Here is a 27168-nt window from a genome sequence, read left to right as displayed (position 1 = left end):
TCAAGATACTTCATATTTTTATTGTCGGCAAAATAGACCTCATTTAACTACAAGCAACTGGATCAAAACATTCATTCTCATCACATTATCATAAACTTCAGTAACGTAGAGGACAGTTTGAGGTTAGCACTTTCAGGGAGGGGAGGAATGTCTGCTTTGAAATCATTGCAATATTGTTAGGAGGGAGAGGAAAGACACCTTGCAACAGCAAGGAATAGCAATACTGTTTCAGAATTTTAGGATATAAGTACATCAAAAAGCACAAAACTTGAAGCAAATCTTGAAGCAGCACATTCATGCAGAATATTACAGCGAAAGTGCTTTGCCTCTGTGTGACGGCAGTCACTGCTATTGCTGAGTCAGAGCCAGACTGCATTGAAACAGCTCAAAAGTTATTCCAGTGCCTCCCATTACTTCATCACCTGAGATTTACATGATTATACACTTCATGTATATATGTCCTAATGAAAGAGGCTAAGTATTCCACAATGACATATTAAATTTAGTATTTCCAACAACTGGTGTGCCCATTACATCTGCTGAATTTTCACACTTCTAATTTTCCTCTGTAGCTGTTATTATAAATTATATAAATATATAAAATTATTATAAAATGGTCTCCATCACTGATCATCAACAGAAGACTGGGGGATCAATTTACTATTGGTAAAATATTCTGTCCACTTTTGCACAAGGTCTTTTTCCAGGATTTTTTTTTAATATGCAAGTTGTTTTAGGAAACTGGAAGTCAAATTCCAATAGGAGCCAGTAAGAAATTTTTTAACAACAAGGGTGGTGAAGTACTGGAACTGTTTTCCCAGAAAGGTGATAGATGCCCCATCTCTGGAAACATTCAAGGTCTGGTTGGACAGGGCTTTCGCAACCTGATCCAGTTGAAGATGTGCCTGCTCAGTTTCTGGGTTACATGACCTTTAAAAGCCCCTTCCTTCTATGATTCTATGATTGTCTATCCTATTTATATTATGCAATTCCAAAGTCAGAAAATCAATTACACAGTTCTGATGCTGCTGTATGCAGGGGTTCTGTGCAGGGAGTTTGAAAGCTAACTATCACAGGATGCAATTTTATGAAAGAAGGCACTTCCTTAAGAAAACCTGCTCCTGGCTTTTTTTCTTTTCTTTTTATGGAGAACAGGTACCAAAATCAAAAAAGGCCTGGCACTGGTAAATTAGTTATGTTCTGCCTCCTGCAATGTCAAAGTATTGCTTTAATTTGCAAGATCAAATTTCTCAGTATTTATAGCAACGAAGAAGAACGCAAAATCAGAACCAGGGCTTACACAGCTTGTACTTCAAACTACCTTTAATTTTATTACTATTATTATTATTATTATTATTATTATTATTATTTTGTCACATGGGGGATTTCTTCTGTAGAAATGACAGTACATGGTTCCATCATAATTGTGTTTCAGTGGTTTTCAAAAAATTCTACTGTGTTTGGGGCCAAGGATAGGATGGGGAAATGGGGAGATCATCAGTTCTCCCCTTCTTCCTATTTCCTATTCGCTATGAAATAAAATTCATCTACAATCAGAGCAACATTTCACAGTTCTGGTTAACATATCACATTGCCCCCATTTCCAAAGATCACCAGTATGAAGGCCAAAGGTTTTGGGAAGGACGGACAGCACTTCAATGACTGAGACCAGGCAACACCTTCAATTCAATAACATGAGTCAACTCAAAAGCATACAGTTGAATTCCAGAGTGACAGCCCTCTGTCTGTCTTCCACTGGAGCACAAAAAAAATATACATTCAAGTAAGAGAAAGTGGCCATTTAAATAAATACATACGATTGCAACAATCATGATACTCATTACAGCACCTGCAAGTGAGAAGGTGTGGGAGAGGTTTGCAGTGATATTTCAATACAATCAGAAGTCCACTGGGGTCAGCTTTTTCATTGTCTGCTTTGATTATCACAGGGTGATTTGGCTCAAAGTCTAGCACTAGATAATAGTCTTTAATTTCTTAAAGAACAAAGTTGCTGTTATTAGTCCTGTTGGAAGGAAATGTTAAGACCGTGGATTGCTTTCTGCTTAACTTCTGCTACTGGAATGAAACTCCACACTCCTGAGGATACAAATAAAACCTGAAATGACTGCCCATTTCTCTGAATATTCCTTCATTTTTCTTAAAGTGGCCTGAGGCAGATGGTAATCCGACAGACTGGCACAGCATCATGCCTGGAAGGGATCTGTGTGGGTGCCTCAGTTGTTTACTGGATAGTTTTAGACTTTCAGAGAGAGACAGAGAGAGAGAATACCAGTTTCTGAACTGTCTCTGCAATAGCTCTTACTCATCTATCCAACATCTCCTCACCATTTCTTTCCGTGTTACATAGGAGCTCACTACTCAACCTTGATGGCTCAGTTATAAGTCAGGGAACTGTGGTCCGGAAACCTATTCTTCCACAGAAAACAAAAGACCAGCTTTAGCTTACTTTGGAGATAAATATCTCTGCTGAAATTTCACACTGCTGGAAGTCACCTAACCAGCTCATACACTCTCTCAATCTGAAAAAAAGTTCCCACTTCAGAATCCTCACAGGAGTAGCAATCACTTCTTCTCAAAAGCTTAAAGTGCATTCATGTGACAAAAAATTAAAACAAACAAACAAAAATATCCATCACCAATAAAAAATCCAAACAAGCAAACCAAACCAAAACAGTCCTGCTAAGCCAGAAATGCTGAAACTGCAGTTAATGGAGACCGCCTTTCTTCAGAGGGCAACATCTGTCAGGCCCTGAATGCCAGCTCAGTAGTTACAGTCCTTTTTAATCATCACAGTGTCAACAACTACCTTCATTCCTGAGATCAGTTACAGGGTTTGTGGGGTTTTTGAGGGTTTGGGGTTTTTTTCTCTTCTGTACCAAATCATAAATCAGAACTTCAGTCATTCTGTGCTATGAGAGCATTGCAATTTTGTGAAACTGGGGGGAAAGATTATACTCTATGTAACAGTCTGGAAGAGGGCCTACTGATCACTTCTTCGTAAATGGATGAAATCCCATTGCAGGCTTCTTTTGATCATTTGCATTACACAGCTCAACAAGCCCACCAGCTCGGTGCAATCAGTGCAATTGCAGAGACACTTAGAAGTAGGAGAGAAAAAACTGCATCCTTTTATCATAGCACAGATGCCATGAACTGCTCACAAAATCTTCACCAGCAGGGTTCTTCAAGGCTGATGAATGTATGTGGCATGACGGGGAGTGTATGAGCAGCTGTAAAAGACAACTGTCGTCGTGGCAAAAGGGATCCATCTGGTGGCGTGAAAATAGAGGCTTCTTAGACATCATAGACCTCCTCGTCCACGGCAGGCCCCACCTCTCCACAAAGCTGGCGGAAGGTGTTGCGCCTCAGGATCTCCCAGCCACGGTGAGAACTAGTTCTGGATGTGCTCCGTGACAGTGACAGAGCAGACAGATCCTTCTTGCACAGGGTGTCGCCATTGGTTTCCAGCTTTTCTGACCCTTTTTCATAGTTATCCCTATCCTGAGCCTTAAATGCCTCTGTGTAACGCATCATCTTGTGTTTGTTGGGATCAACCCTGTCTTCAATTCTGTAAGAGGATTAAAAAATACAAACTGAACGAAGTAGGAAAGCACCAGCTTATCAACAAACCCATCCAAAAAACAGGCCTACTGACACAGACATTCCAGAAAAATCTGCACAGGTAACTGATTATAGGCAGGATGCTAGGGGCTACTAGCACAGTTATCTCCTAGACCTTCATCCCCATCAACTTCAGTACCAATGTCTGCCCGTGGTTTCTTGTCCTTTAACTCATTTCCTGGTCGTGATTTGCCCTTTCCATTTTGCCAGCCGTAAGCAATTTGCAGACCTTGCATATATGCATATATTCATTTATTCTATCTGTTTTTGACTTTCCTCCTCTGATACTCTATGGCTGCTAGCCTCAGGATGTCACTCATCTCTGGCTGAACTTTTACTTAACTGCTCCACTTCCACCAATCCTTCTCTACATTACTTATCGATTGTCTTCTGAATTGCTATCCCACAAATATATAATGAACATCCATGTGATTTGACAGAACTAAATCACAGCAACACTCTTTTCTCACAGCATCCAGTGAATAATTGGCATTCCCAGTTATTCCCAGTGAATTTCTGGGACATTGCTCTTGCAGTATATTGTTATATTCCATGCCTTGGACTGAAAGTGTTGCATATTGGCACCACTTTAGGTCTGCTTGTCCTGCCCAGTAAATCTGAAAATCCACGAGGATCAATTGTCTGCAAAAACTGCAGAAGGTCCTATGCAGGACCAGGACTTTGATGATCCTAGTGGGTCCCTTCCAACTCAGGATATTCTATGATTCTATGATTCATATAGCCACCACTCCCCCTTCTGGCTCTATCAGCAAAAGATGGCACAGTTAGAAAATGCAAATGCCCAAAAGTTAAATCTTTTCTCACCTGGCATAAATATTGATTAAAATCAGAAATAATGATGAATTTTGTGTTATCTTGACTACAGACAGTTTTTTAGTTCAATGCATAAACTGAAATCCGGGACCTGTGCCTTTGCCACCTGACACAGTCATCACGAAGTATAACATATTTACTAGGTTCACACGAGAAAGAAATTTTGACTTCAATTATTCCTGTTCTGATTTTGAGTCATTCACAGGGCAACTCATTGCTTCTGAATGCCTGATAGATCAATACTGCCTCTGCCATTTCATGCATCCCAGGGACAGGGACAGCCAACCAAGCAAAGCAGTGAAGTTAAGTGATAGTCATTATAAGAAGTTTGAAAGAAAAATTCAGGTCTTATAACCTGTGCAGTTTCTGGGGTCTGCCCAATGTGACTACTGGATGAGAATGCATCAGTTGATTTCACAAGGAAATGCACAGCAGAGCTTTCTGAGGGGGGCAGTGCTCGTCTATCTATCAGTCAGAGACAGAAAAGAGATTGGGGTCTGTATTCTGTAAGGAAAGCACTTCAAACACTCCCTAGACCACTGAAAAGGCTCATTATTAACATCCATACATTGGGTTCTTCTTGTTGGATCCTTACATACACATGCCAAGAGAACTCACCTGAGGTACCATCGCTCCCCCAGCCCAAATTCCCGCCCACAGATTCCTGAGCGGGGCCAGAGGCACCGTGGCAGTTTCCGCTCCAACATGACAGTAGTAGCAACAACCTTTGGAATGAGAAAAAAGAGAAAACTCAGATGAATTAGAAAAATAATGAGACTCTCTTTCAAAAATATTAGTTTCATGAACACCAACCCATACCGTACTTTATTACAGCTCCTCATGTAATTAAAAAAAATTATAGAGTCTGTATTCCATTTCTTATAGGGCAGTCACTAATTTAGGTCTAACTGTGACATGTTTTGAAGAAGTAGTGGTGATCTTAAAACACTGCTCAATTTCTTTCCTTTTATACCTCAAGGCAATGAGTAGGGTAATTAATTGCAAGCTAGAGAAGAGAATATCTACACCCACTTTAATTATCATCAGAACTTACCACTGTGGCCACATGACTATGTTTAACCATTTGTCTGACTGCTTTCTCACAGAAAAGTATAGGAGATGGATTTCCTGTTGATTAGCTATAGAACTGGTTGCATTTCTTTGCCTTTTGACCAAGACAGTCAGGCCAGCTTCTTTCAATGGACATTCCTGGCCTTCCTATGAACATTACCCCCTCAGTCAATCCCTATAATTATAATTTAACTCTCAGTTATACAGAAATGGGATTTGCAAAAACAAGATGCAACTTCAATTCTGTTTAACAAGAGATTCCCTGCGTAGGGAACAAACATCTAGGGAGACACAGGCTGGACAAGAAAGACTGATGGGCTTCTAGCTGCTATTTGAAATAATGTAGGAATGCCCACTTGAGCTAGATTACCTGGGCTCTCCAGAGCTCATCCTGCTCGTGGGCCACCCTCCAGTGGGTGTCACCCATCATGGCAATTAACAAGTTGAGCATAAGGAGGGTGGCAATGATGGCGAAAGCAAAGTACACCACGCTGTACATAAAGGGCAGGTCCACATCATAGTTTGCAGGGCCATCAATGATAGTGAGGAACAGCTCAAAGGTGGTGAACAAGGACATGGGATAGTTGTAGAACTGCCCAAGGTTTTCAGGGTTCTCTGTCTGGAAGATGATGTAAAAAGCTGGAGGAGAGGAATTGAGAGAAAAAGAGAGAGTTTAACAACAGGAATCACATTCCAGGAGGAATAACAGAATCCTGTAAGAGATTCTGACACAAAAAAAATTAGTCCGGGCAGGACATGCACGTGCTTCTACGCAAGGACAAATCCCTGATTAGAATCACTGGTCTCCATGATAAAATGACCCAAAATTACTTTGATTGTTTATTTATTTCTCAAAGTAGTGATCTTTTCATCCTCAAGGATATGATAAAACTATGTGTGTTAATCTAATTTTCTACAGACAAATATCATAAATGCAGTATGTTTTTAGACCTTGACTTAAAAATATATGGAATTATCTGAATTATATTCATTTCTATTACCCTGGAAAGAGCAAGAATTGAAAACCAAACTCATGAGAACAGAAATCAGTACTGGGAAAGTGACCATGCTCAGAGAAATAGAAGCTAAATATCATCACCAGCTTTTCCAGATATTCAGAGGGCAATCAGAGATTAAATCAAAACCCACACTCTTAATTCATACCGAAGCAGCTGGCAGGGGTAACATATTATTATTTTCTCTTTGTAGACTCACCTGATGCAAAGCCCAATATCACCACAGCCATGAGCCAGCAAAAGCGCATAAGATCTCCAAATATCATCTGTAGAGCAAAGACAGAGCCGCCATAAGGCCTAAGTGCTCCACCAAGTCACAGTGCCACCCTATGTAAATCTTTTTCCAGATTTTAAGACCATGAGTGGACTAAAGGAAACTTTTGCACTAAGGAGAGAATGTGAAAGTTCTAAAATGCTCTGTGCAGACAAGAACTTGTTCATTTGACATTAACGCAAAATTAAGCAAATAGTCCTGAGGGAGAAAAAAGTATTCTTACAGTTCTCCCCATTTGCAAAGAGGTGTCAGGATGTGTGTGAATAGCCCATATTTGTTTGTGTCTCACACCTTCTGGATCATGATGGTGAAAGGTCCGAGCATCTGGAAGCCTCGTGCGAAGTACATGACATTGCACCATCCCAGCACCAGGGCGAAGGACATGGGCACCACCTCCCCAGTCGTGCTGGTGAGACGCATCACCATGGTCACCAGAATCATGCAGGCATATGTGATGCTGCAAAGAAAAAGAGACAGTGAAAAAATGTTCAGTAAAGGAAGTATCAGTCAAGTCATTAAGAGAAAGAAATCCAGAGAAGGAATACTTTAAAAACATGGAGAAAGCAACTCATCTGGCAAAAGAGAGCAGTGGGGAAAACGAGAGACAATATATTTATTAGACTTAGTGTTCTGTACTTACACAATTATGTGGAAAGGCCCTCCTAGGATTGTTTGCCCAAAGTATTTCGCTGCTCCAACTCTAAGGATATCTGGAATCTAAGAAAGACATCCTATTAACTTGAGGACTCACAGAGTTTCCATCATATTACTAAATGTCATGGCAACCACCAACATTCACAAGTTCTTAGAGTCAGCCACATCTCCTTCGATGGATCAACTTCTACATTACTTTAAAATCAGAATGGTTGAGTCAGGTGGGCCCTTTTTGGGATGAGACAGAGATTGCTGGAAAATCTAAGAATGCTTGGGCAGATTGAGAGACACGTCGCAGAGAGGTGCCTCAGTAAAAAAGACAAAAAGACCTTCCTGGTGAATCAAAGGAGTTTGTTATAATTCACACTGTGCTAGTTGTAGCCTTAGCCCCAGAGTCCTGACTAAGCACAGGAAGAAGGACTTGTCCTCTGGAACATATCATAGAATTGAAACTCCACACTGCACTCAAGCTGAGGTCACATCAGTGCAGAGCACAGAGGGGACAACCACCTCCTTTGACCAGCTGGTGATACTGTGCCTGATGTATGCCACACAGGCAGAAAGCTGTTTACAAGCCCTGTTTTATTTTCAGTTCTTCCTGTCATCGTGTTTTTAGTTTTCTCACAAATCTATTTCCTATTATAATAAAATCAAGTGGGGGATGGTGGAGAAAGGCTCCTGTTACAAGTCCATAAGTGTAACTGATCTCTAATTAAATATAAACTTTTCTGTTTATGCACAGAAATCACTTCACCCAGCACGCCTAAACACAGGGATATTTATGGGTACTGGGTGAAGCAACATCTGGGAGTCAGCTGGACCATGGATGGTGCTAACAGGAACTGTGGATTACCCTGCAGACAGTATTGGAGAGTGCGACCAATCCTTCTAATTGCTTCTTCCGCACCTGGAGTCTTACTAGGACATTGTCACATTCTCTGTCTCATCTAATAGACACTGTTGGCAATATCTATTGTGTTGAAGTGTCGAAGTACTCAGCCTAAGCAAATAAGCCCTACCAAGTAGTGAGCACGAATTCATGTTTGTCTGTAAGTAAAATCTGCCTTGATGAAGCTTGAAACTGTATAGCTCACTGTTTCTCTTACCTCGAGAACCAAAATTACTACAGCTCCAATGACTGTGATCAGCTCCCCCACCAGCCTCAGCTCATCCTCATATGCCACGTATGACTCCTGAAGAAAAGTTAATGGAAGTTACAATTAGATTTTAAAGAAAGTGAAAGTTAATTTAAAAAGAGGATGGGGGAGAAGAAAACGTATTGTTACTATAATAAACATGAGTAGTCCTGGCAATGCCAGTGGAACCAGCCCCAGCAGTGGAGAGCAGAGCCCACCTCCTATTCCTCCCTGACAAAGGTCAGCTGGCCGAAAGAGGGGAGGAGGACAGCTGCAATAGCTGGGGACTGGGGAAGGCTTGGACTTTCCAGTTGAGTAGGTTAAATGGGAATTGCCCAATTGGGGCTCTGACTCCTACAGTCACAGTACCTGAAGCATTTTCTGGACATAGACTGTGTTGTCCCTGCTGCTGGTTCTGTTGCCTGTTCGGGGTTTCAGAGGCCGGTAGACGCAGCACATGGTGAAGCAGACCATGTAGAGGATGTAGAATAAGGCCAGGAAACAGAAATAGGGACGACCATACATGTTCCACTTCAGGCTCACCAGCTCCTTCACAGGTGTTAGGTCCAAGATCTGGCGTGCCTGAGAAAGAGCAAGAGAAGGAATTACTTGCCAAAAGTGCATTTTTTATAAACATCGTTCACAAATTTTCCTGAGAGGGTGTTAACAAACTATTCTCATCTACCCTATTCGGCATTAGAAAACTGAATTTACTTTGCAAAAGTGGAACGCTCTAGTGGGCATTGGATTTGCTCAGTTTGACAATAAAGAGCTTTGGAAAAAAGAAATATATCCTGCAGAGAACAGCTTTTGAGTACCAGTGAGAAGTACAAGAAAAGCATGTTAGATACTGGAATAAATTTGTCCTCTGTGTAGGAACATAGAACTGAGGATGACAGAATATTCCTGTTAGTAAAACACAAGTTTTTTTTATCAGATGTTTTAAAATAAGAAAACAGAAACATTTTTCTAAAAGATATTTGTACTTGTCTAATGCTCTATGGCTTATGTAAAAGTACTACCTTTTAAGTTTCTGCCTTATTATCTGGGTGATAATTAACTGAATCATCTATATCAAGCCTTCAGCTTATACTAGAAGACTGACAGAGCATAAGTAGAAGAGACAGGTGTACTTTATAACTTACTTATGAATCTGAGCCACACATTTTATTAAATATTTCTAGACTTACTTTCTATTGTTTGTTTAGGGGACTATTGCAATAAGCAAGAAAGTAAAGTAAGTCAAATTTTTGTGACTGGGTTACTTTAAAGAAAAACTTCTTACTGCACTCTGGATGTTTTTCTTCTATTGCTACAATGCCCTGTTTCCTCTAAGTCAGCCAAAAATTGCTGAGTGAGCAAAGTGCAAGAAATGTTTCCATAAATGGACATGACTCTAACAAAACTCTTGAATGGCCTATGAAATATCCTAAAGGATTAAAACTGCATGAGAGAGAATCCACCTATAGGTGTCCTGGTTTCTATAGGAGCCAGTATTCTCGAATTCTTTGCATAGGAGAGTAAATTTCATTTTCATAGGGATGATACAAGTTTGAAGCTTACTATAATCTTCCTGTAGCTTAGTTCCCTTCTATTTCTTTTACTTTTCTTCCACTTCAAGATCATAAAATACATCTTAATACCTCTGTGTATATGCATTCCCCTTAATACAAGAGGAACCCACTTCTGACTGGGGGTTAAAGATGCTCCTCTAGTCCAATATTGAACAGGGAGGGCATGATGGGATGGGGTCACACACGGCATTCTTCTAGAGGAGACAGCAAACATTTTGGGCCAAACATATCAAATGCAAAAACGAATTACTAGTTATGCATTAAAAAAGTGCAAATGCACATATGTAAGAGCATTCTGGAAAATGGACTGTTACACCTCTTGATATTTGGGCACACCGTATCTTCTGAAATTAGGATTCTTGGATCTGCATGCACTATATGAACGTTTTGGAGTAAGAGTGAGGCACAATATTCTGCTTTTTTTTTAGGATTATGGTTTAGTCTTCTAAAGTGGACAACTTTTAAGCTGGTTCTATTTTTTGACATGGACTGCTTTTCTCTGGATTTCCATATGTATCACCACTTACAGAAATTTAGAGGATTTCACGTAAGAGCAAATGAGAGCTCCACAGACAGCAGCTCCATAGCAAAGCTCTCCAGAAGCTCAAACTTTTGTTAGAAAGGTTTGACAAAATTTTGATAGATGGAAATAATACAGGATGGGCAGAACTGTGCTAATTGAAGTGTCTTCTGATTCATTTCCTGTCCTGTTAGGATTATTTAAGGTCATTACCACTGATAGGGTTGTGTACCTTGAAAGTCCTACGGAGATCTGTCAAAGCTTGCCTTTACACTCTGCTATTTTTGTCTTATTAATCCCTTTATAGGGCTTTTGACCCTACAGCAGAGGTAATTTGCCCACTTTGTTTTGAGTCATAACCTGTCATTAAATGAAGGGAATAATAATAATGAGTGGTTCCAAAACGCACTCCAGTTTAGGATTTCTGAATGCACTCCTGTCTCACAGGGACATTGTGAGAGTTTATCAGTACCATAGCTACAGGAAGATACTTGCTAGAGCTACTCTACAGGTTCTTAGTGTATCTTTGAGCCTAGTGAGAGAAAACCCTTTTCTGCAGTTTGTTCATACTTGTTCTTTCAATAACTTGTAATTTTCACACCTCAGAAGAAACTGTATATATAGCATCAGATGTAGCCAGATCATTAATAAACCCCTACACTTCATGTATTCTCTGCAGCTCGTGGTACAAGGTCCTTGCTCTATGGATTATATCAGTGAGCTCAAACCTTCAAACTCATCATTCCTCTCCATTGATGATCCCCACGGTTTGCACACAGAAAGCATAAGGTGCCCACGGTACCTCTCTCTTCTTGGTGGATACAATGAGCTCAAGGAAGGACTGATCTTCAGCCCAGGAGTCAATCTCTGTGATATCATACAGCACAGTGGTCAAGGGGCCAAAGGACCAGAGATTCTGCTTCCGCTTCTGCATAAGGTATTGAAACATCTGAGGAGAAAAGAAGGGAGACAAGGATATCAGAAGCTTTCCAGTATATCATGTATTTGCAATGAGCACAAAAAAAGTTCTTAAAAACCCTTAATTATGACATATTTTCCTTGAACTTGGTAGCTGTTGAGGTTCCCATATCTCTCAGGAACAATTACAGCAGGTTAAGAAGTGGAAGGTATTTTTCTGATTCCTCTTTGATTATTAGCTCATGCTTGACGTAAAGGATGAGTGCTTTTTACTCTAAATTCTAATCAAACTGCTAAAGTTACTTGACACAGTTATACCTCCTGACAATAGACTTCAGATGGAATTACATGTTGATTAGAAAAAAAAATGTTTTAATACTCTTCTACAAGTTCTCGAAAGAGACGTGTGACAAGGGAAATGATCCTGTCCCTTGTGAATCTAAAGAAGAAACACCACCCTTGCTTTTCATTGAGTGGAAGGATGAGGGTTTACATTAAATGCTAAGATTTTGTCTATTAATAAATGCCTGTGGATACCTGAAGAGGTTTCCCATGTGTCACCTTTAGAATAATGAAATCTAGACAACCAAGAAAATAATTTCAGTGAGCCTTTCAAAAAATTGCTTTGGCTAAATCTGTCTGTTAATACCTCTTTAACTCAAATGCCTCAAAAATTGGGGGAAAATATCTATTCTTTAAGCACTAATTTCTTTCATTAAGATAAAGAAATTTCTTATAAAGGGTTTTTGGGACCTACATAAGACTTCTGGAAAAAAATCTTGTTATGTATCTTCTACCCACTAAGAACATGCACAAACTCCCTTGCTCTGAATGATGTTATTTCAAGGTCTCCATTTCTCTTTTGTACCGAGGTACCGGTGTCACACAAACTCACCACAGTGTTGCCCTCAACTCCAGCCAATTTGAATGGAGTGAGTCCCTCATTGTTAGGAATCAGTTCAAGTGACCCTGGTCCCTCTTTGTTCCTGTCATAGGAAAGTATCAGGCTGTACATGTGGCAGGCAAACGTCTTATTAGGCTGGAGAGCCAGGATGTGAAGAACAGTGTTACCTATGAAGGAAGCAGACTGGATAAAGTATCTGGAATAGCCCAGCCCTGTGCAAAGATTGAGAATTGACTGATGGCTTCTATTTTCCTCATATCCCTCATCCCACAGCTGTTTCTAGTGAGAGAAGAATATTTGTATGCACAGACAACAGTCTGAATTAAAATGTCCAGATCCACTCTATGCAATTCACTGAGCCTCACAGCACATACCCAGAGAATCTTGAGCTCTAATGTCAGCTCCATTTTCAATGAGCAGCTGCACAATTTCCTCATTTCCCACACAGGCAGCAAATGATAAAACATGCTCTCCTGAAATGAAAGGAATGGGGAGAAATAATGTTAAGAACCCAGGAGGTAGAAGAGGTTGAATGATGCTGAGGGAAAGCTATCCATGCTATGAAGCCTTAGGAGATGAAAGGAGGACTTACTTTAGGGAACTTATCAGTTTCCTGCCCCTCTCCTCATAGTACTCAGAAAGGTTAAAAAGGTTAAAAAGACCTGTCCCACAAAACACTAATATGAAGAAATGTTCTTCTCAGGGATTTACCTCCATAAGAAGGTTGACAAGTAATTTGCTGCTAGGAAGACACTAAATTACAATTTTTATACAATATAAGCATTTATTTGCATACATGCAAATCTATAAAATGTGTACTATTTATATTTACATAACATTTACATACTCAGAGGAAGTCTTACTGTCTGCTAAAAGGTGCGTGTCTGACGACACTTGGAGGTAGGAGCCCCTGTTTATCCACTTTACATGGAGACTACAGTAAGCCTCCCCATTCCCCCTCACTACTCTGCTGGTTTCCTCCTAGGGCAGCAAGGGAACAAGTTAAGGCTGTACCAAAATAGAAAAGGTTCTGGGAGCTGCGCCTGAAGAAGTGCCCAGTGGCCCTGGCTGTGCTGGCATTGGCTCCTCTCTTAAGCAAAGCCTTCACCAACGTGGTGTTCTGGTTGGCTGCTGCAATGTGGAGAGCTGTCTGCCCTGCAAGAGACAGAAACAAAACCTTGTCTCCCAAGAAAGCAACTGCAGGCTGATCGGCAGCCCCCAGTTCACATGTCAGTCATGGTAAATGGACAGCAGCTAAAGGAGTTAGCTTTGAAGTTATCCCTGTTGTGTGCAAAGGGTTGTCCTAGAGATTTTCCAGAGGTTCCACTCTACTTAAATCTGTTCATGAATTTATTAAAACTGACTTTACAAATTGCCAAAAAACCCCAACAGAGTGCACTTTATAGATTTTTTTTTCCTTTTGAAAATCAAGACTTGCCACATTCTTCTGGGAAGCAAACAGAAAGTTATGAGATTGACTACACTTCCCTTCATAAGAAATGAAGATAAGGTCAAGAAAAAACTCCCAAAGATTTCCTCTAATCCTTCAAACTAGGCTTTAGAATTTTTAAAACCCCATCATTATTATTTTAGTGGCTTTGAGATTCAGACTGGAATTTCTGTGTACTCAACCAGAAGCATTCTTTTAAAATCTGGATAGGAGTTTAGCCTCAAAAGCAGTGGCCACATTCCTCATTTTCTCAACCAAATAACTACTTTTTCTCCTTCCAGGGGAGGTTAGGCAGATATCCCTTTTTTTACCAACGAGTATGTGAGAAAGCAAACTGTACATATCCTTGCAGTGCCTTTCCAATCCCTTGCAATTCCCTGGTCGAGGCCTTTGCATGTTTGCACATGTGTGTACTCAAGTTTAATATAATTCCACCTTCCAAGAAAGGTCAGAAGCCATTTGTATGTTGGTTTAGCTGTGTAACAGTTTAGCAACATATTGAACCAGGAGCAGTATAAGCCAATTTCCTAAAAGTGCAGGTAGTACTTCCTCTCCCCCCCTTCAGGGAATCCTGCCCATCCTCTTCCCCAGTGATATTACCTTCATAAAGTTCTGATGTCATCCTCTCATTGATAAGCTCAGGAGCTGCTTCCATCAAAGCCACTGCTGCCTCCAAGTTATCATATATGGCAGCTACATGAAGGGCAGTCTCTCCCACAGCACCTAAAAAGAGTAGAAGTATGTGAATTGTCAAGACATTCAACTGTATGGGACAAAAGCAGAAATAGATTTATTGAGGTGGGAAATTACGGGAGTGCTATGACCTCCCTTCAGTAGTGCCTGGTACAGTCACAAAACTGCACAGTCTCTGTCCTTCACTTCAACAAAATCTGAAAACTGAGCAGAAACTTCAGGTGTTTGTAAGTTGATGGCCGACCTCAGGCACGAAGCAAATGAGCACAACCAAGTCAGAAAACTCACTTGGTTGCAAAGTTGCTGACACCAATTTAAGTCATCATCTGACTCTGCTGATGCAAATGTTTTAGCAAACTTACAAGCTACTCATCGTAGGAAGCTCTTGCCTTGCACGGAAAACCATTTTTCTCAAGTAATCCCAGTTACCTCTCTGATAGATATCACATGTTCCGTCAGTGAGAAGTTTCCTAATGGCAGCAAGGTCATTCTCTTTGGCAGCCTGGAGGAGTGGGGATTCCCAGATCCTGTAGTCAAGAAAAAGCGGCTGATAAGGAAGAAAGTCAAACACATTGTGCCTCTCTCCAGAGCTAGCGTGTCCTTTGCTCGAGATAGTTTTTATCTTGAACATTTTCACTGAAAAATCAGCAATGCACATGTGCCATCTGAGGTATTCTCTGAAGGCACAAAAAAAGAACAGGAAAAAGCAGAGCAGTGCTATTCTAAAAACACACTGAGGTTCATCATCTCTGGGCTTAATGACACTGAACCGTACGGTGGCAGCAGAGGGAAAGACAGGGAAACAACCAAAATGTTTCTTGTTTTTATAGCTCACATTACGAGGCACAGAAATAGTGAATGATGGGTCACTGAAGCCCTCCTGCAAGCAGGCAGTTATCTCAGGAGCCAGAAAAAAACAGTTGTTTCTTCACACAGCACAGTAAATTAAGAAAAGGTCATCATCTGAATTGCTCCCATAGTGGAAAGAAAAGGGCAAACAAGAATTCCATCTGTGTTCCGGCAACACTTTCTATAATTAAGAGACTAAGCTCTGAAATGTCGTTCTTCCATATACAAAGTTATGGAGAAAAATTTGACAGCTTAGTTATACTATTTTTTCTCTAGTGCTGAGAGAATTGAGGAAATTTTTAAGAACTGAAATGTGTTCATGCCCTGGGAAAGAGCACACACTCAAACAAGTTCCAGACAGAGTGGTTCACTTATAGCTGAAGCATGTCCTTGAGTCTTCCATGAGGATCTGCATTATTTGAGTATATCCTTTGGGCTTGATGAAGAATTTATAAGTACAGCCACCAAACTTCACTACAGCAAGGTCTTTGGAAGCAAACAACAGGTCAAGGGAGGTGATCCTCGCTCTCTACTCAGCTCTGGTGAGGCCGTACCTAGAGTCCTGCATCCAGGTCTTAAGATCTTCAGTACAAAACACATATGGAGCAACTGGAGAGAGTTCAGCAAAAGGCCACAAAGATGGTTATGAGAATAGAACATCTCTCAGATGAGGAAAGGCTGAGAGAACTGTGACTGTTTAGCCTGGAGAAGAGAAGGCTCAGGTGATGTTCCTATCAGTTTGCATAAACACCTGAAGACAGTTACCTGCAATGTTTGTTCAGCATCCAAACAAGCTTTGCCAATGCTCAAAATCATGAGTTGGCCACACAAAAGTAAAAAAAAAAAAAAAAAAAAAAAAAAATCTACAAAATGGAGGTAAATATTTCTGTTATCCTTAAATATTTTCAGGTTTGTCTTGTAATTCATAAATTAAAAAGTGGTTTGGGGTGGGCTTTTTGATTTTTTGATTTTATACAAATAAAGAATTATAAGTATCCCATAGTCAGGAGATAAAGATAAAAGGGGAGGAAAGACACTCAAACCAAACAAAAAAATTTATGTCTCATGAGTTTTCAGTATGAAATAGAAAGAGACTCCTCTCTCCCAACAGGAAGATTTCAATTTTAGGTCTTTGTTTAAATTAAAATTTTGTGCTTTTATCTCACCCCTGCTGTTTTCTAGTAAAGATGTTTAATTTGATGTTAATTATCTAGCATGGCTCAGGTCAAGCTGTAGCATGTGATGTGGAATAAGTCAAAGAATTACAGTAGAAAATGACAAATTCAAGCTGATATGAACAAGGATAATACCAGCCCTCATTTTTCTACCAGCCTCTGTCTATCCCTTTACTACAATCTAACAACTGCCAATAGTTGTCTTAAGCACACACCCCCCAAAAAACATGTGGGACAAACACATTAGTCAAACCATCTACCTGCAGATACAGTAAATGCTTCCTCCTGGTGATGTTCCATGTATTCTGGTATTATTTAGTTACAAGATTTTGGGGATAAATACTCCATAAAGCAATAGGTGCTTTGCATTAAATGGCAACACTGATGTGAGAATACATTACCTGGGAATATAACGCTATTATAAGCCACAATAAAACCCACATCAGAGACACAGAGAATTTAAATGGCCCATTGCAAAAAATGTTTTCTTACAACTCTTGCATCGTAAGTGCAGGACAGTTTAACAATAAAACAATAGGAAAATAGGCAACATGATTTCTGTGCCTTACAGGAATATTCATTTTGTGCTTTAAATTATTCTTTTATGGACAACAGGATCTTGAATTAAAAAAAAATGATATGCCATTATTCAGGACTTAACCCACTTGAAATGTGAGATTTCTGCTCTAGTTTGTAATGGAAAGACACTTTAGGCACTTGAGAAATCTTGGGGGAGAAAGCAAAACAAAAAATATCAGAATGACACAGATCAGTAGAAGTCATTTGTGTAAGTGTAAATTAATGGACATGGGCTACAAGTAATAGAAGCATAACTGAACATCATGTTTATCATTCCACAAAATGAGCACTTCCTGTCACCAAAAACACCCCATTATCTAAGTTACTAGAAACTAAACTAGAAAACCCCTGAAGAGCAGAGGAGAAATAAAAACACTCAGGATAAAAAGAACCATCCTCAACAAATCAGGGAGCCATTCTGAGATATTTTTATGTGTCCTTCACACTCCTAGTTAGGGAAGTATTCCTTCTATAGCTTACTCATGCATCAGTTTCATTAGTAACTAATGACAAGATGATTTGATGAGGAGATTGCATCTAGGATCAAACAAACAGGAACTAAATAAAGAGGCACTCCAAGCAAAAGTCATAAGATTCAGTGTTAGTAAAGTCAGCTTGCCACCTCTGCCACTATTTTGGCTGAGAAAGACTTTGTGTTCCGGGAAAATATAAGTTTCAGAGGCAGGAAGTGGGAAAGAGGTGGGGTTTCAATAGTATAAACAATGCTACAATTAGTATGTTGATGCTTTACTGGGTAGGCCTTTGTCCCTCAAATGACCTCAGAGAGAAAGAAGGATTGGGCAAGAGATGACATGGGAGGACACAAACACAATACCTTTTTCTCAAAAATTACCAAAGTTTTTGTAAACTAATTAAATCACATTAGTGCTACAAGGAAGGCACCTAAAAATACTATGCTCAGCTTTTGGAAACTGAGGGCAAAATTGTCAAACATTTCTTCTTATTGTAGCAACCTCCAACTGGGCTTTAAGTGCCAGAGATCTCAGGCCAAAGAGCAAGCTAGAAGAGGAACCCAGAAATGCTGGCAAATATCATGGCACACTGCCTGCGATGTCTCAAAGCTTCATGAGTTACATGCTTCTAGCATATGCTTTTGCTCTTGTTTAATTTTCTGTCTCATAATTGGGGAAACATTTTACTCTCATTTAAAACATACCGTTCTAATTATCAGCTAATTTTTAATACATTACAGCAATGTACTCAGCATATAAATATCAAAAACGACGGGAACCAAATTTGCTAATATAAAAGATTAAATGAAGTCACCTGAATTTAGAACCTTCAAAACATTTTCAATTATTTAACTTCTGCATATTTAACCAACTTTCTTCCTGACAGATCAAACACAGCACGAATTTTGCATTTTACTACTTGGGCCCCTTTTTGTGTCAAAGCAGCAGCTGGCAAAATCTGCAACTGAAGTGTCTTAACAGAACTGCCTACAGTAGATGCTTGGCTTCTGTAAAGTACCATTATGTCATTGAATGGTGAGGCTGGCTTTCAGAAAATGATTCAGCAGACATCTCTAGACACCTTGAGAAGATAATTCAGCACATCTAAGTTAAGCTCCTGTTCTAATCCTGTTCATCCCCTTCAACAGTTACGGAATCAAGGAATACTAAGCTCCTGATTTACCCAGCTAAGTTAAGTTTGTAACACTACGCAGACTGGATGTTGCCTTAGAGGATCAGTTTAGGATAAGCACAGCTGCACAGCAAACCAGTAATTCTGATGGGCAATGAGAACTACTACAGTATCCACCTGGATGTGCTCCTGAGTTCTTCTCACTGAGTTAAGGCATGTGTCTGAGTGGAGGCATTTAGTGAGCCTTCATCATGCGTTACTATCGGACAGTTTTCTTCAGAGGTGATTCAATGACGTGCTCGGGAAGCCGTGAGCTGTTTTTCCAATATAGGTGAGGGCAAAACCAGGAACACTTGAAAATCCATTGTGAAACAAAGAGAAGATAAAATGTAGGTCAGATTCTGACTGAGGGAGTCATGTAAAATGTAGTTCTAAACAAGATTAAAGATTTCACAAGCACTTTCTGCTGGTTATATGTATGCTTTTAGGTTTACAGCTTCTTAAGCACTTTGGAGTGCAGCCTGCTCGTTTCACTTATGGAGAGGTAGAGAATGCAAAGACTAGTAAATAAGTCTTAACTCTGTTATAAAAAGAAGAATTTGGATTGCTATGGTTATTCTTTCAAAACAGAGAAATTTATTAAATATGTGAACTGTCTGGACAACAACCAATCTGAAGCTTCTATTTCAAGACTGAACTCACCAGGAATGCAAAGAAGCATCTCTTTCTATTCTTCCCTTTTCAGATTCTACAACTTCCATCATTCACTATATGGAATTTCCCTATTGTTTGCTTTAATTTAAGCTTGCTTCCAGCTTCAAGCTTTATTCCCATAGAGAGTCAGTTACTGAGGTTCTAAAGCAATTATTTTAACCTTAGCTATAAATTCATCAGCAGGATATTATTTTAGCTTTCTCCTCTTTCCCTGTTGTGCTCAGAATATCCGTGGTCCAGAATGCATCATGAAATTGCCAGGGGAGATTCGTCTTCTCCCTTCCTTCTGCTAGCACGTGCATGTAAATGTATGAAAGCCTTCAGGAGAGCAGAGGGCTGCTCAGAGGAAGCTAACCAGCTGAAAGACGATCAAAGCAATCACCTAGCAAGATGCCAAAGAAGGAGTTAGGGAATAATTGCATGAAGTGAAAAGGAGACAGATAATAGGGGCTCAGACAATCAACAGGGTCAGCAAATTTCTTCAGCACCAGCAAGACTCAGCAAATTAACTGGAACCCCTTGCTCATGTATGTCAAAGCTCCTTCAGCTGAGAGTAAACAGAGCTTCTCTGAAAATAAATTAAACAGGTTAATAATTGCCAATGTTACTAGACAAGAAACTGATAGGGAATTCTTATCCCTTCAGATATTTAGCTATCTACCACACAAAGCAGTAGAAATCTTTATCAGTTATTTCCAGCAGGGCATTATCCTTGCTTTAACTTCTTTTTTTTCCTAATTCTGCACCTGAGACCATCATAAGAATAATCTCATGCTAGAACTGTTTTAATTGTTCAGAAGTTGTTAGTTGTTATATATTATCACTGAATTTCTCATAAAACAAATTTGTTCTCTGATGTATAACCTCATTCTGCATCAAAACTTCCAGCCCTCCTCAACAGGGATTTTCTTGCAGTTTTATTCCAGGTTGTGTTCCTTACCCTGTGTCTAATCATTTTTTTCTAACGGCTTTTTAATGTGGGGTGGGTTTTTTTCAGGGTACAAATTTCATGTTTTCTTCTTCAAAAGGAAACCTATAGCCAAGTTTAGGAAGTCAAATAACTTCCTAAATCTATAAGCCTGAGATGCATTTTAGGCTGAGGTTGGGTGTGTGTATGTCTGTGCATTGCTGGGGAAACACGGATTCTGAAGGACATTTGCACTTGTGAAATTAGGGAGATCATTTACCATTATTAGTCTCAAAACTTCCACTGGGATGAAGGTGTATCAGCAGAAGAAAAGATCAGAAATGCTGCTATTGATGCTTTTGATTTTATGTTACATGCAGCAGCAGATTTTTCAGCCAATTTTTCTGTGCATCTTGACTACTCAGAAGCACTGTTGTTGCAACAAGCTATAAATTAAGTGGAATTGGAAGCTGGCATCTTTATTTCACTGTCACCTTTGGGTGCAAAGGAACTAATTAGTACTTACAGGCATTGTGGGCTTTAAGACAGCACAATCCTATGTCAAATTCTGGGCTGAAAACCCAGTCATGTTTTTTAGACAAATGAACAGCCAAACTATGGGGACATCTCATTCACTACCAGCTTGAGAAAGATTTATGTAGAAGCTGGAGGCTCTCTGTGTCCCTGTACAACTCTTCAACAATCCAGTTTACCAGCATTAGGCTGAGCTGCTTTTTTATTTGTGCCACATTTGTTTTCAGGGTAAGCAAAGCACCTCACTAATATGTCTGGGACACTAAAGAGCCACCAAAGAATTTGGAAACTAAAGGTTTTATTGTGGCATCTTTGGAATGACCATAGCTCTCTGCAAGTTAGGCAAATTGTTCCAGGCACCTCTAATGTGTTACTTACTATTTATTAATCAGAGTTATGGATACAGGCAATAACAGGAGGAAAAATACTACATAATTGTTATAATTTTACAGGTACTGGAACCATATACTCGCTCTAATTTATATATTGCTTATTTTTTATGAATAGTGCAATTCTCATAGGGTGGAATTTCTAAAACCACATTCTAGGAGGAATTTGTTCGTGTTTCCTTAGAAACTCTTGCACTGAAAATAATTTCTGGAAGATCTATTACACAGTGACAGACCTGTGATTCTTCTTCACCTCTATCAGGCCCAAATTTTTATAAGTATTTATCTCTCTGTTCTCTGTCTTTATGAATTATGTCGAGGATTTATGTTCATATGCTTCAGGCTGTGTAGATCCCAGATCTTGCTTCCAAAGATGATTCTAGAGAGGACATATGAGATGTGACCTCTGTCCCTGGGGTTCCACATTGAGCTACAGGCTGTTTAAAAAGGAGAGTCATCAATAGAGAGAAACCAGAAGATTAAGGCCAAATAAACTCAAAATCCTCTATAAGGTTAGGAGATTATATGGCATTTTCTGAACCTGGATTCCCCTGGGGGAATATTATGCAGTGCAGTATTAATCCCTCTCTGTGAATAATGCTGAGATCTAGTGCTAGTAAGATTCAAATAACTGTTTCACACAAAGAAAGAGAATGAATATCAATGCCAGGGAAGGTGACAACTACCAAAACAGTCAGTTTTCAGGTATTATCACCAGTTGTCAGACAGAAAAAAAGCCTTGTTCTTCTCTCGAAGACTTTCTTTGTGCAATTAGAGAACACCAGTTAAATAGTAACATATTTACCACTGGCTTTCAATAAGACAATAGTAGAATTTAATCACTACTAATTACTGTATGTATTCCAACACCATTTTCACTAAGAAGAACTCAAGCTGAAGCCACAACACTGCAGTTCTATACTACAAAATGACAGGATGCAGCAAAAGCCCTTTTGGCTTACAACAGTTTTTCCACAAAAGCAGAGGTTTCATGAGAAGAGTTCCCATACACAAGTCCCCAAAGAAGGTCTTCCTGTTGTGTTTTTCTATCTGTACATAACTAAAAACGTGAAAGCAATTAAACTCATCCCAGTCCTCTTTAAAATGTTCATTTCTTTTCTCCTCAAACTCTAAGCATCTCCGGGGACAAGAAAGGAAAGAGTAGGATAATAAGAGGAAGAACTGCCCCCTTTAGGAAAAGAGTTTTCACATATTGGCACCATGTAATTTGTGACCAAATAGGAAAAGGCTAATTTGTGTTAGCTGAAACATGTGGGAAACATATAGACCTAAAATGGTAGGGAGAATTGTGTCCCAGTGCAACCCTGATTTCACAGACAGTGAATATTGTACCCACTACATGTGTTTTACAGAGAATTTTGTAAAGAAACACAGAAAAGTTAACTTTGGGGCCAGTGGGATTGCACTATAGTGATCTAAGAGAAGATTATGCAGAAGGGTTTCTATGACTAACAATTTTTCTGCTTTCCTCTGTCAGTAGCAACATGGAACCAACATGGAACCAACATGGAACCAAGTAGAACCGAGATGTTCATGGGCCTGTAGCACCATGACTAATGAGGACTAATGAGCAAAGAGAAGGTCCAATGGCAATCAAATGGCCAATGTGAAAGGGAGCAACCAAAAGGAAGGGGCCAAACCCTTCTTGGCAACAGGAGATGGTAAACCAGGGACTGGAACATCATCGAAATGTATGATTTTGGAGGTTCAGGTTGAATATTTAGGAAAAGAAAAAAAACATTTTTCACTAGGAGGTTACTACAGCACTGTAACAGGTACCTAAAGCTGTGGTGGAGTTTCTGTCCTGGGAAACTTTCAAGACTGAGCTTAAGCAATGTGATCTATTGCTGGCAATAGTTCAGCTTCAAGTGGGAGGTTAGATAGAGATCAACAGAGCTTCTTTCCACATGTGTTTGGCTTAAAAATATGAAGATACTGTTATAATCATAAAAAATTATCATAGTACAATTTACTGCTTATTGGTATTAATTATTAGTATATAATCAATATAATTAATTTAATATATTAATATATTTGGACTTCTATTTTCTGCTCATTTGGATCTTACAGAATCTGCTGAGAACTTATTTTTCAGTTACCTGTGATGCTTTTCATGAACACACCAAAATGTAAACACTTCAGCATTCCACAGAAATACTATTGTTCCCATTGTCCCTCCCATTTTAAGTGTACTTAAGTCCCACTGCACTGAAGCAAACTGGAACAGGCTTTGTTACTCAGTCAGAAGTTAGATCATTATATAGTTCTTTCCCTAAAGATGTACTTTTGTCCCTCTTAAGATGCTTCCTTGCATATTTCTATACATATATGTGTATATACATATACATATACATATGTATAGATAGATTTTGTCCCCACAGATGTTCAGAGTTATGTGTCGAAAGAAAAAACAGATTTTACAAGCAACTGGAAGCAATTTGTTATTTGAGTACTGCAGCACTTGTGCATGCAGAAATGACAATGAAAACCAGATCCAGCTGTATTTCCATGAATAGTCCTACATTTCTGTGTGTGGAAGGAGCAACTCTGGACAGCAGTAACAAACAGCCTTGATTCAGTGTTCGCTTGGGAAGACACAGGGATCTTCTGGATAACCTAAGGTCTAATAGGAGTCACTGTACTTGTTGACACCCAGGTCATAGGGCTGAGCAACCACAGTCTGACCCAGGAGGTGACTGACCCCCAAAACGTTCAACAACATTAAGCCTACTCTATCCCACAGTTAGAGCAAACTTTAGAGAAACAGAAAGCAAAATCCTCACAAAAAAGCGCCACTATTTCAGCTGACTGCAGCCTATACCTCACACATACTCCTAATAATAATAATAGTAATAATGTTAATGATAATGATGACAGTAATAATGATAATGATAATAATAATAATCACAAACAAACCTTCATGCATTTTCCTGTGAGCTTTACCAATGAAGCAGGAAAGACAAGAGAATACATTATTAATCTGTGACTGAAGTCCTGCACTCAGTGTAATTCAATTGCAACCTGGTAAATCTACCTGTGAAAGCAGATAAGATTGGAACTCAGAAGCATTCCACCTTGAAAGAAGAAATCTGATAGACAAGAGTGCTCCAGGGTTGTTTAAAGTTTATCTACTGGCAGAAAAGCCTAAGGGGAAAGAGTGAGAATCAGCTACAGGGAGAGCAGCAGAAGAAAGGGAAGACAAGAAGGCTGAAGTGCACTGTACCTTTTCTGCTGGAGTAAGTAGATTTCATCCAGATGTTTATCCCAGGATTTTTTGCCTTGCAGCTTCTGACTTAGTCCATTCCAGATCCGGGAATAGAAGGGATTGCTCTCCCCAAATAAAGGTACCCCCATATCACGTCCCTTTTTCTCTCTTGTCTAGCTGCCTGAAAGCCTGCAATCCCCACTTCGGAAAGAAGTCAGGAAAGGCTCACTGCAGGTCACCACTCCTCCACCCTCAGTTACTTACAGAGGAGACTGTCAGTCAGCTGCATCAGCTGATCAAAGTACATGTAAAAACACAAAATAAAATCACTTGTTCCTAGCAGACCATACTTGAGCCTCATTAATCACTTAGTTTCCAAAATAGCCCAACCCAAAGGTGTGTCTGATTTAGAAGTATCTTGCCAGCAGCCTACCCCTCAAAAAGACCCTGTACAGCACAGAAGAAGTCATACACAATCAAAGTCCTGAGCTTCTACTATTTTGATTTTGAAATCTAGAAGTTAGAAGCAATCATTCTCCTTCTGTATCTCTGAATTCCTCTGGAAAGCAACATGTAAGCAATTTTGAAATAGACAGCTGAGCAAGCCAGGCAAAACACCTTTAAGGTGAGTGAACATGTGGGAACGTGCCCTAAAAGACACAGGGCTCTAGGAAGGTAGCAGAGAGGAGGACGCACCTCCCACCTCAGCTGTCTGCAAATCCCATTAAAGAAATTATCGTTACAGACTCCACCTTCTCCACGTAAAACAAAACCACTTTACTCCACAAGCTGGAAGAAGAGTTTATGTAGATTAATATGTAATCTTTACAATATTCCATTTTCATTTAATGTTCTAAAAACTCTCATTATTTCTTCACATTTCCTCCAGAAAACCAGCATTTAGGAAAGGGATGAAAATTTCTATTTGACAAAAACTTTTTTCTTATTTAACAAAAACTTTATTTTGGTACAAAAAACCATATTCATAGTCAGGGGGTATTTGTCTGCAAAGCAATAGACCAAATATCAAAATGAAGAGACAAGATATCCTTCTTTGTGTGAAGAAGCTGAAAGCTATGAGGGAGAAAAGAAAAAACAAGAAGTAAGAAAGAGAGAAGAGAAGAGAAGAGAAGAGAAGAGAAGAGAAGAGAAGAGAAGAGAAGAGAAGAGAAGCAGAAAGCTCCTAATTTCTAATCTTCTTTCCCTAAAGACTTGTCCTAATATTCTTGCACCTTGAATCAAAAGAAATATCCCTTCATTCCTACTCCTGCTGTAGTGGAAAACAATTCTGTTCAGGGTGCGTGGACCTAAGCAGAATCAGTAGGTAAGGGAGAAAAGTGTGTAAAGTTATAGGACTGAGTCATCTCTTTGACACTCCTGGTTTATTTAGAGGTTACAAAACCAGGATTAATATCCAAATGTCTGTGAACTCATGATGTATCCTATTCAATAAAAACATAAATTGCCACACAGAAAAAAATATGCTTTATGGCAAACGTGAGGAATCATATCCTAAAATATAAGATTCACTGAGTTGACGAGTTCTAGGAAGAAATGTCAAGTTAAGCTGTCAGAATGGGAAGAATATATTACTTGCTTCATTGAGAGGTTAGAGTTTATACCAGCCAGGTGTTTTGAGTATATATTATGTTTTTAATGTATTTTTATAAGAATATCAATAATGAATCCCTCCTAAAACTATGAGGGGTGGGAGGGAAGCAACTCCTCTCGAAGTTGAGAAAGATATTTAGACACTGAAGTGTTAAGTGCCTCTGACAGACGAACACAATCTCTATTTCTGCCAAGCAGAGAATACTTTCTACTGTCTCTCCAAGCAGTATAAGCCCTAGAAGAGGGGTATCAGCAGGGCAGGAAAGCAGTGACTTATTCCTGCTTCCTCTGGGCAGCACTGCCACCCTGACAGCAGCTCTAAGGTACAAGAGATGAAGAACAGTCAGACAGCAGGTTGAGGAGGGCATTCCTAGCTCACCATGGAGGCAACAGCTGCAGCAGCCAGTGCAGTCGCAGCAGCTGCAAACCAGTGTCTCGGGTGGACTCACCACACGGTCATGGGCGGCTCCTTAGGGCTCTCATTATGACTTCAGACTGCAGTAAAGCTGGCTCAATAGTCTTCCCTTACCCACTTGTATGAACATAAAGTCCAATACTACAAAAGAGAGTTTTCTTGTAATTCATGGTAGTGGTCATTTTCAGTGGCAGTAGAATAGGGGATGAAAGGTGGATGAAATATGTCAGTGTATGGTACAGACTGAAGCCTCTTTAGCAGATCATGACCATACCACTTAAGCACTGCTGGGCTTTCAGCCTAGCAGGAGGCTGTAAATAGTTTTTTTCAAAAACTAAGGACCTGATAAGGCTTTGTAGTTGAGGTGTGGATTGTAGGTCTACACAGTTTTGGTGCATGTGGTTTTCCAAATACCTGATAGGTGCTCTTAGGTCTTTGAATCCCTTTCCTCACCTCCTGAGTCAGGTTGTGACTGGCT

The 27168-nt window shown here is 39.7% G+C and overlaps 1 protein-coding gene across 2 annotated transcripts; it reads right to left on the bottom strand.

The window, feature by feature from the left end:
* LOC125322103 (transient receptor potential cation channel subfamily V member 6-like) lies at positions 1–25293 on the bottom strand. Of its 2 annotated transcripts, XM_048295713.1 has the most exons (15): positions 24683–25293; positions 15116–15213; positions 14594–14716; positions 13558–13698; positions 12918–13016; positions 12535–12710; positions 11524–11670; positions 8997–9209; positions 8598–8684; positions 7478–7554; positions 7129–7294; positions 6763–6829; positions 5918–6186; positions 5095–5201; positions 1–3589 (listed from the first exon to the last, which is right to left on the bottom strand). In XM_048295713.1, the coding sequence occupies exons 1-15, from the start codon at positions 24811–24813 to the stop codon at positions 3316–3318; spliced, it is 2175 nt and encodes a 724-aa protein (XP_048151670.1). In that variant the 5' UTR covers positions 24814–25293; the 3' UTR covers positions 1–3315. The 2 variants fall into 2 exon arrangements, with proteins under 2 accessions (XP_048151670.1, XP_048151671.1); XM_048295714.1 differs by lacking the exon at positions 15116–15213 and having other exon boundaries at positions 24683–24805.
* Positions 25294–27168: the final 1875 nt, after the last annotated feature.

Source organism: Corvus hawaiiensis, chromosome 2, assembly GCF_020740725.1.
Source record: "Corvus hawaiiensis isolate bCorHaw1 chromosome 2, bCorHaw1.pri.cur, whole genome shotgun sequence".
Taxonomy (NCBI): Eukaryota; Metazoa; Chordata; class Aves; order Passeriformes; family Corvidae; genus Corvus; species Corvus hawaiiensis.
Note: the sequence above shows the minus strand (reverse complement) of the source record. Positions and strands in the feature narration are given on the sequence as shown.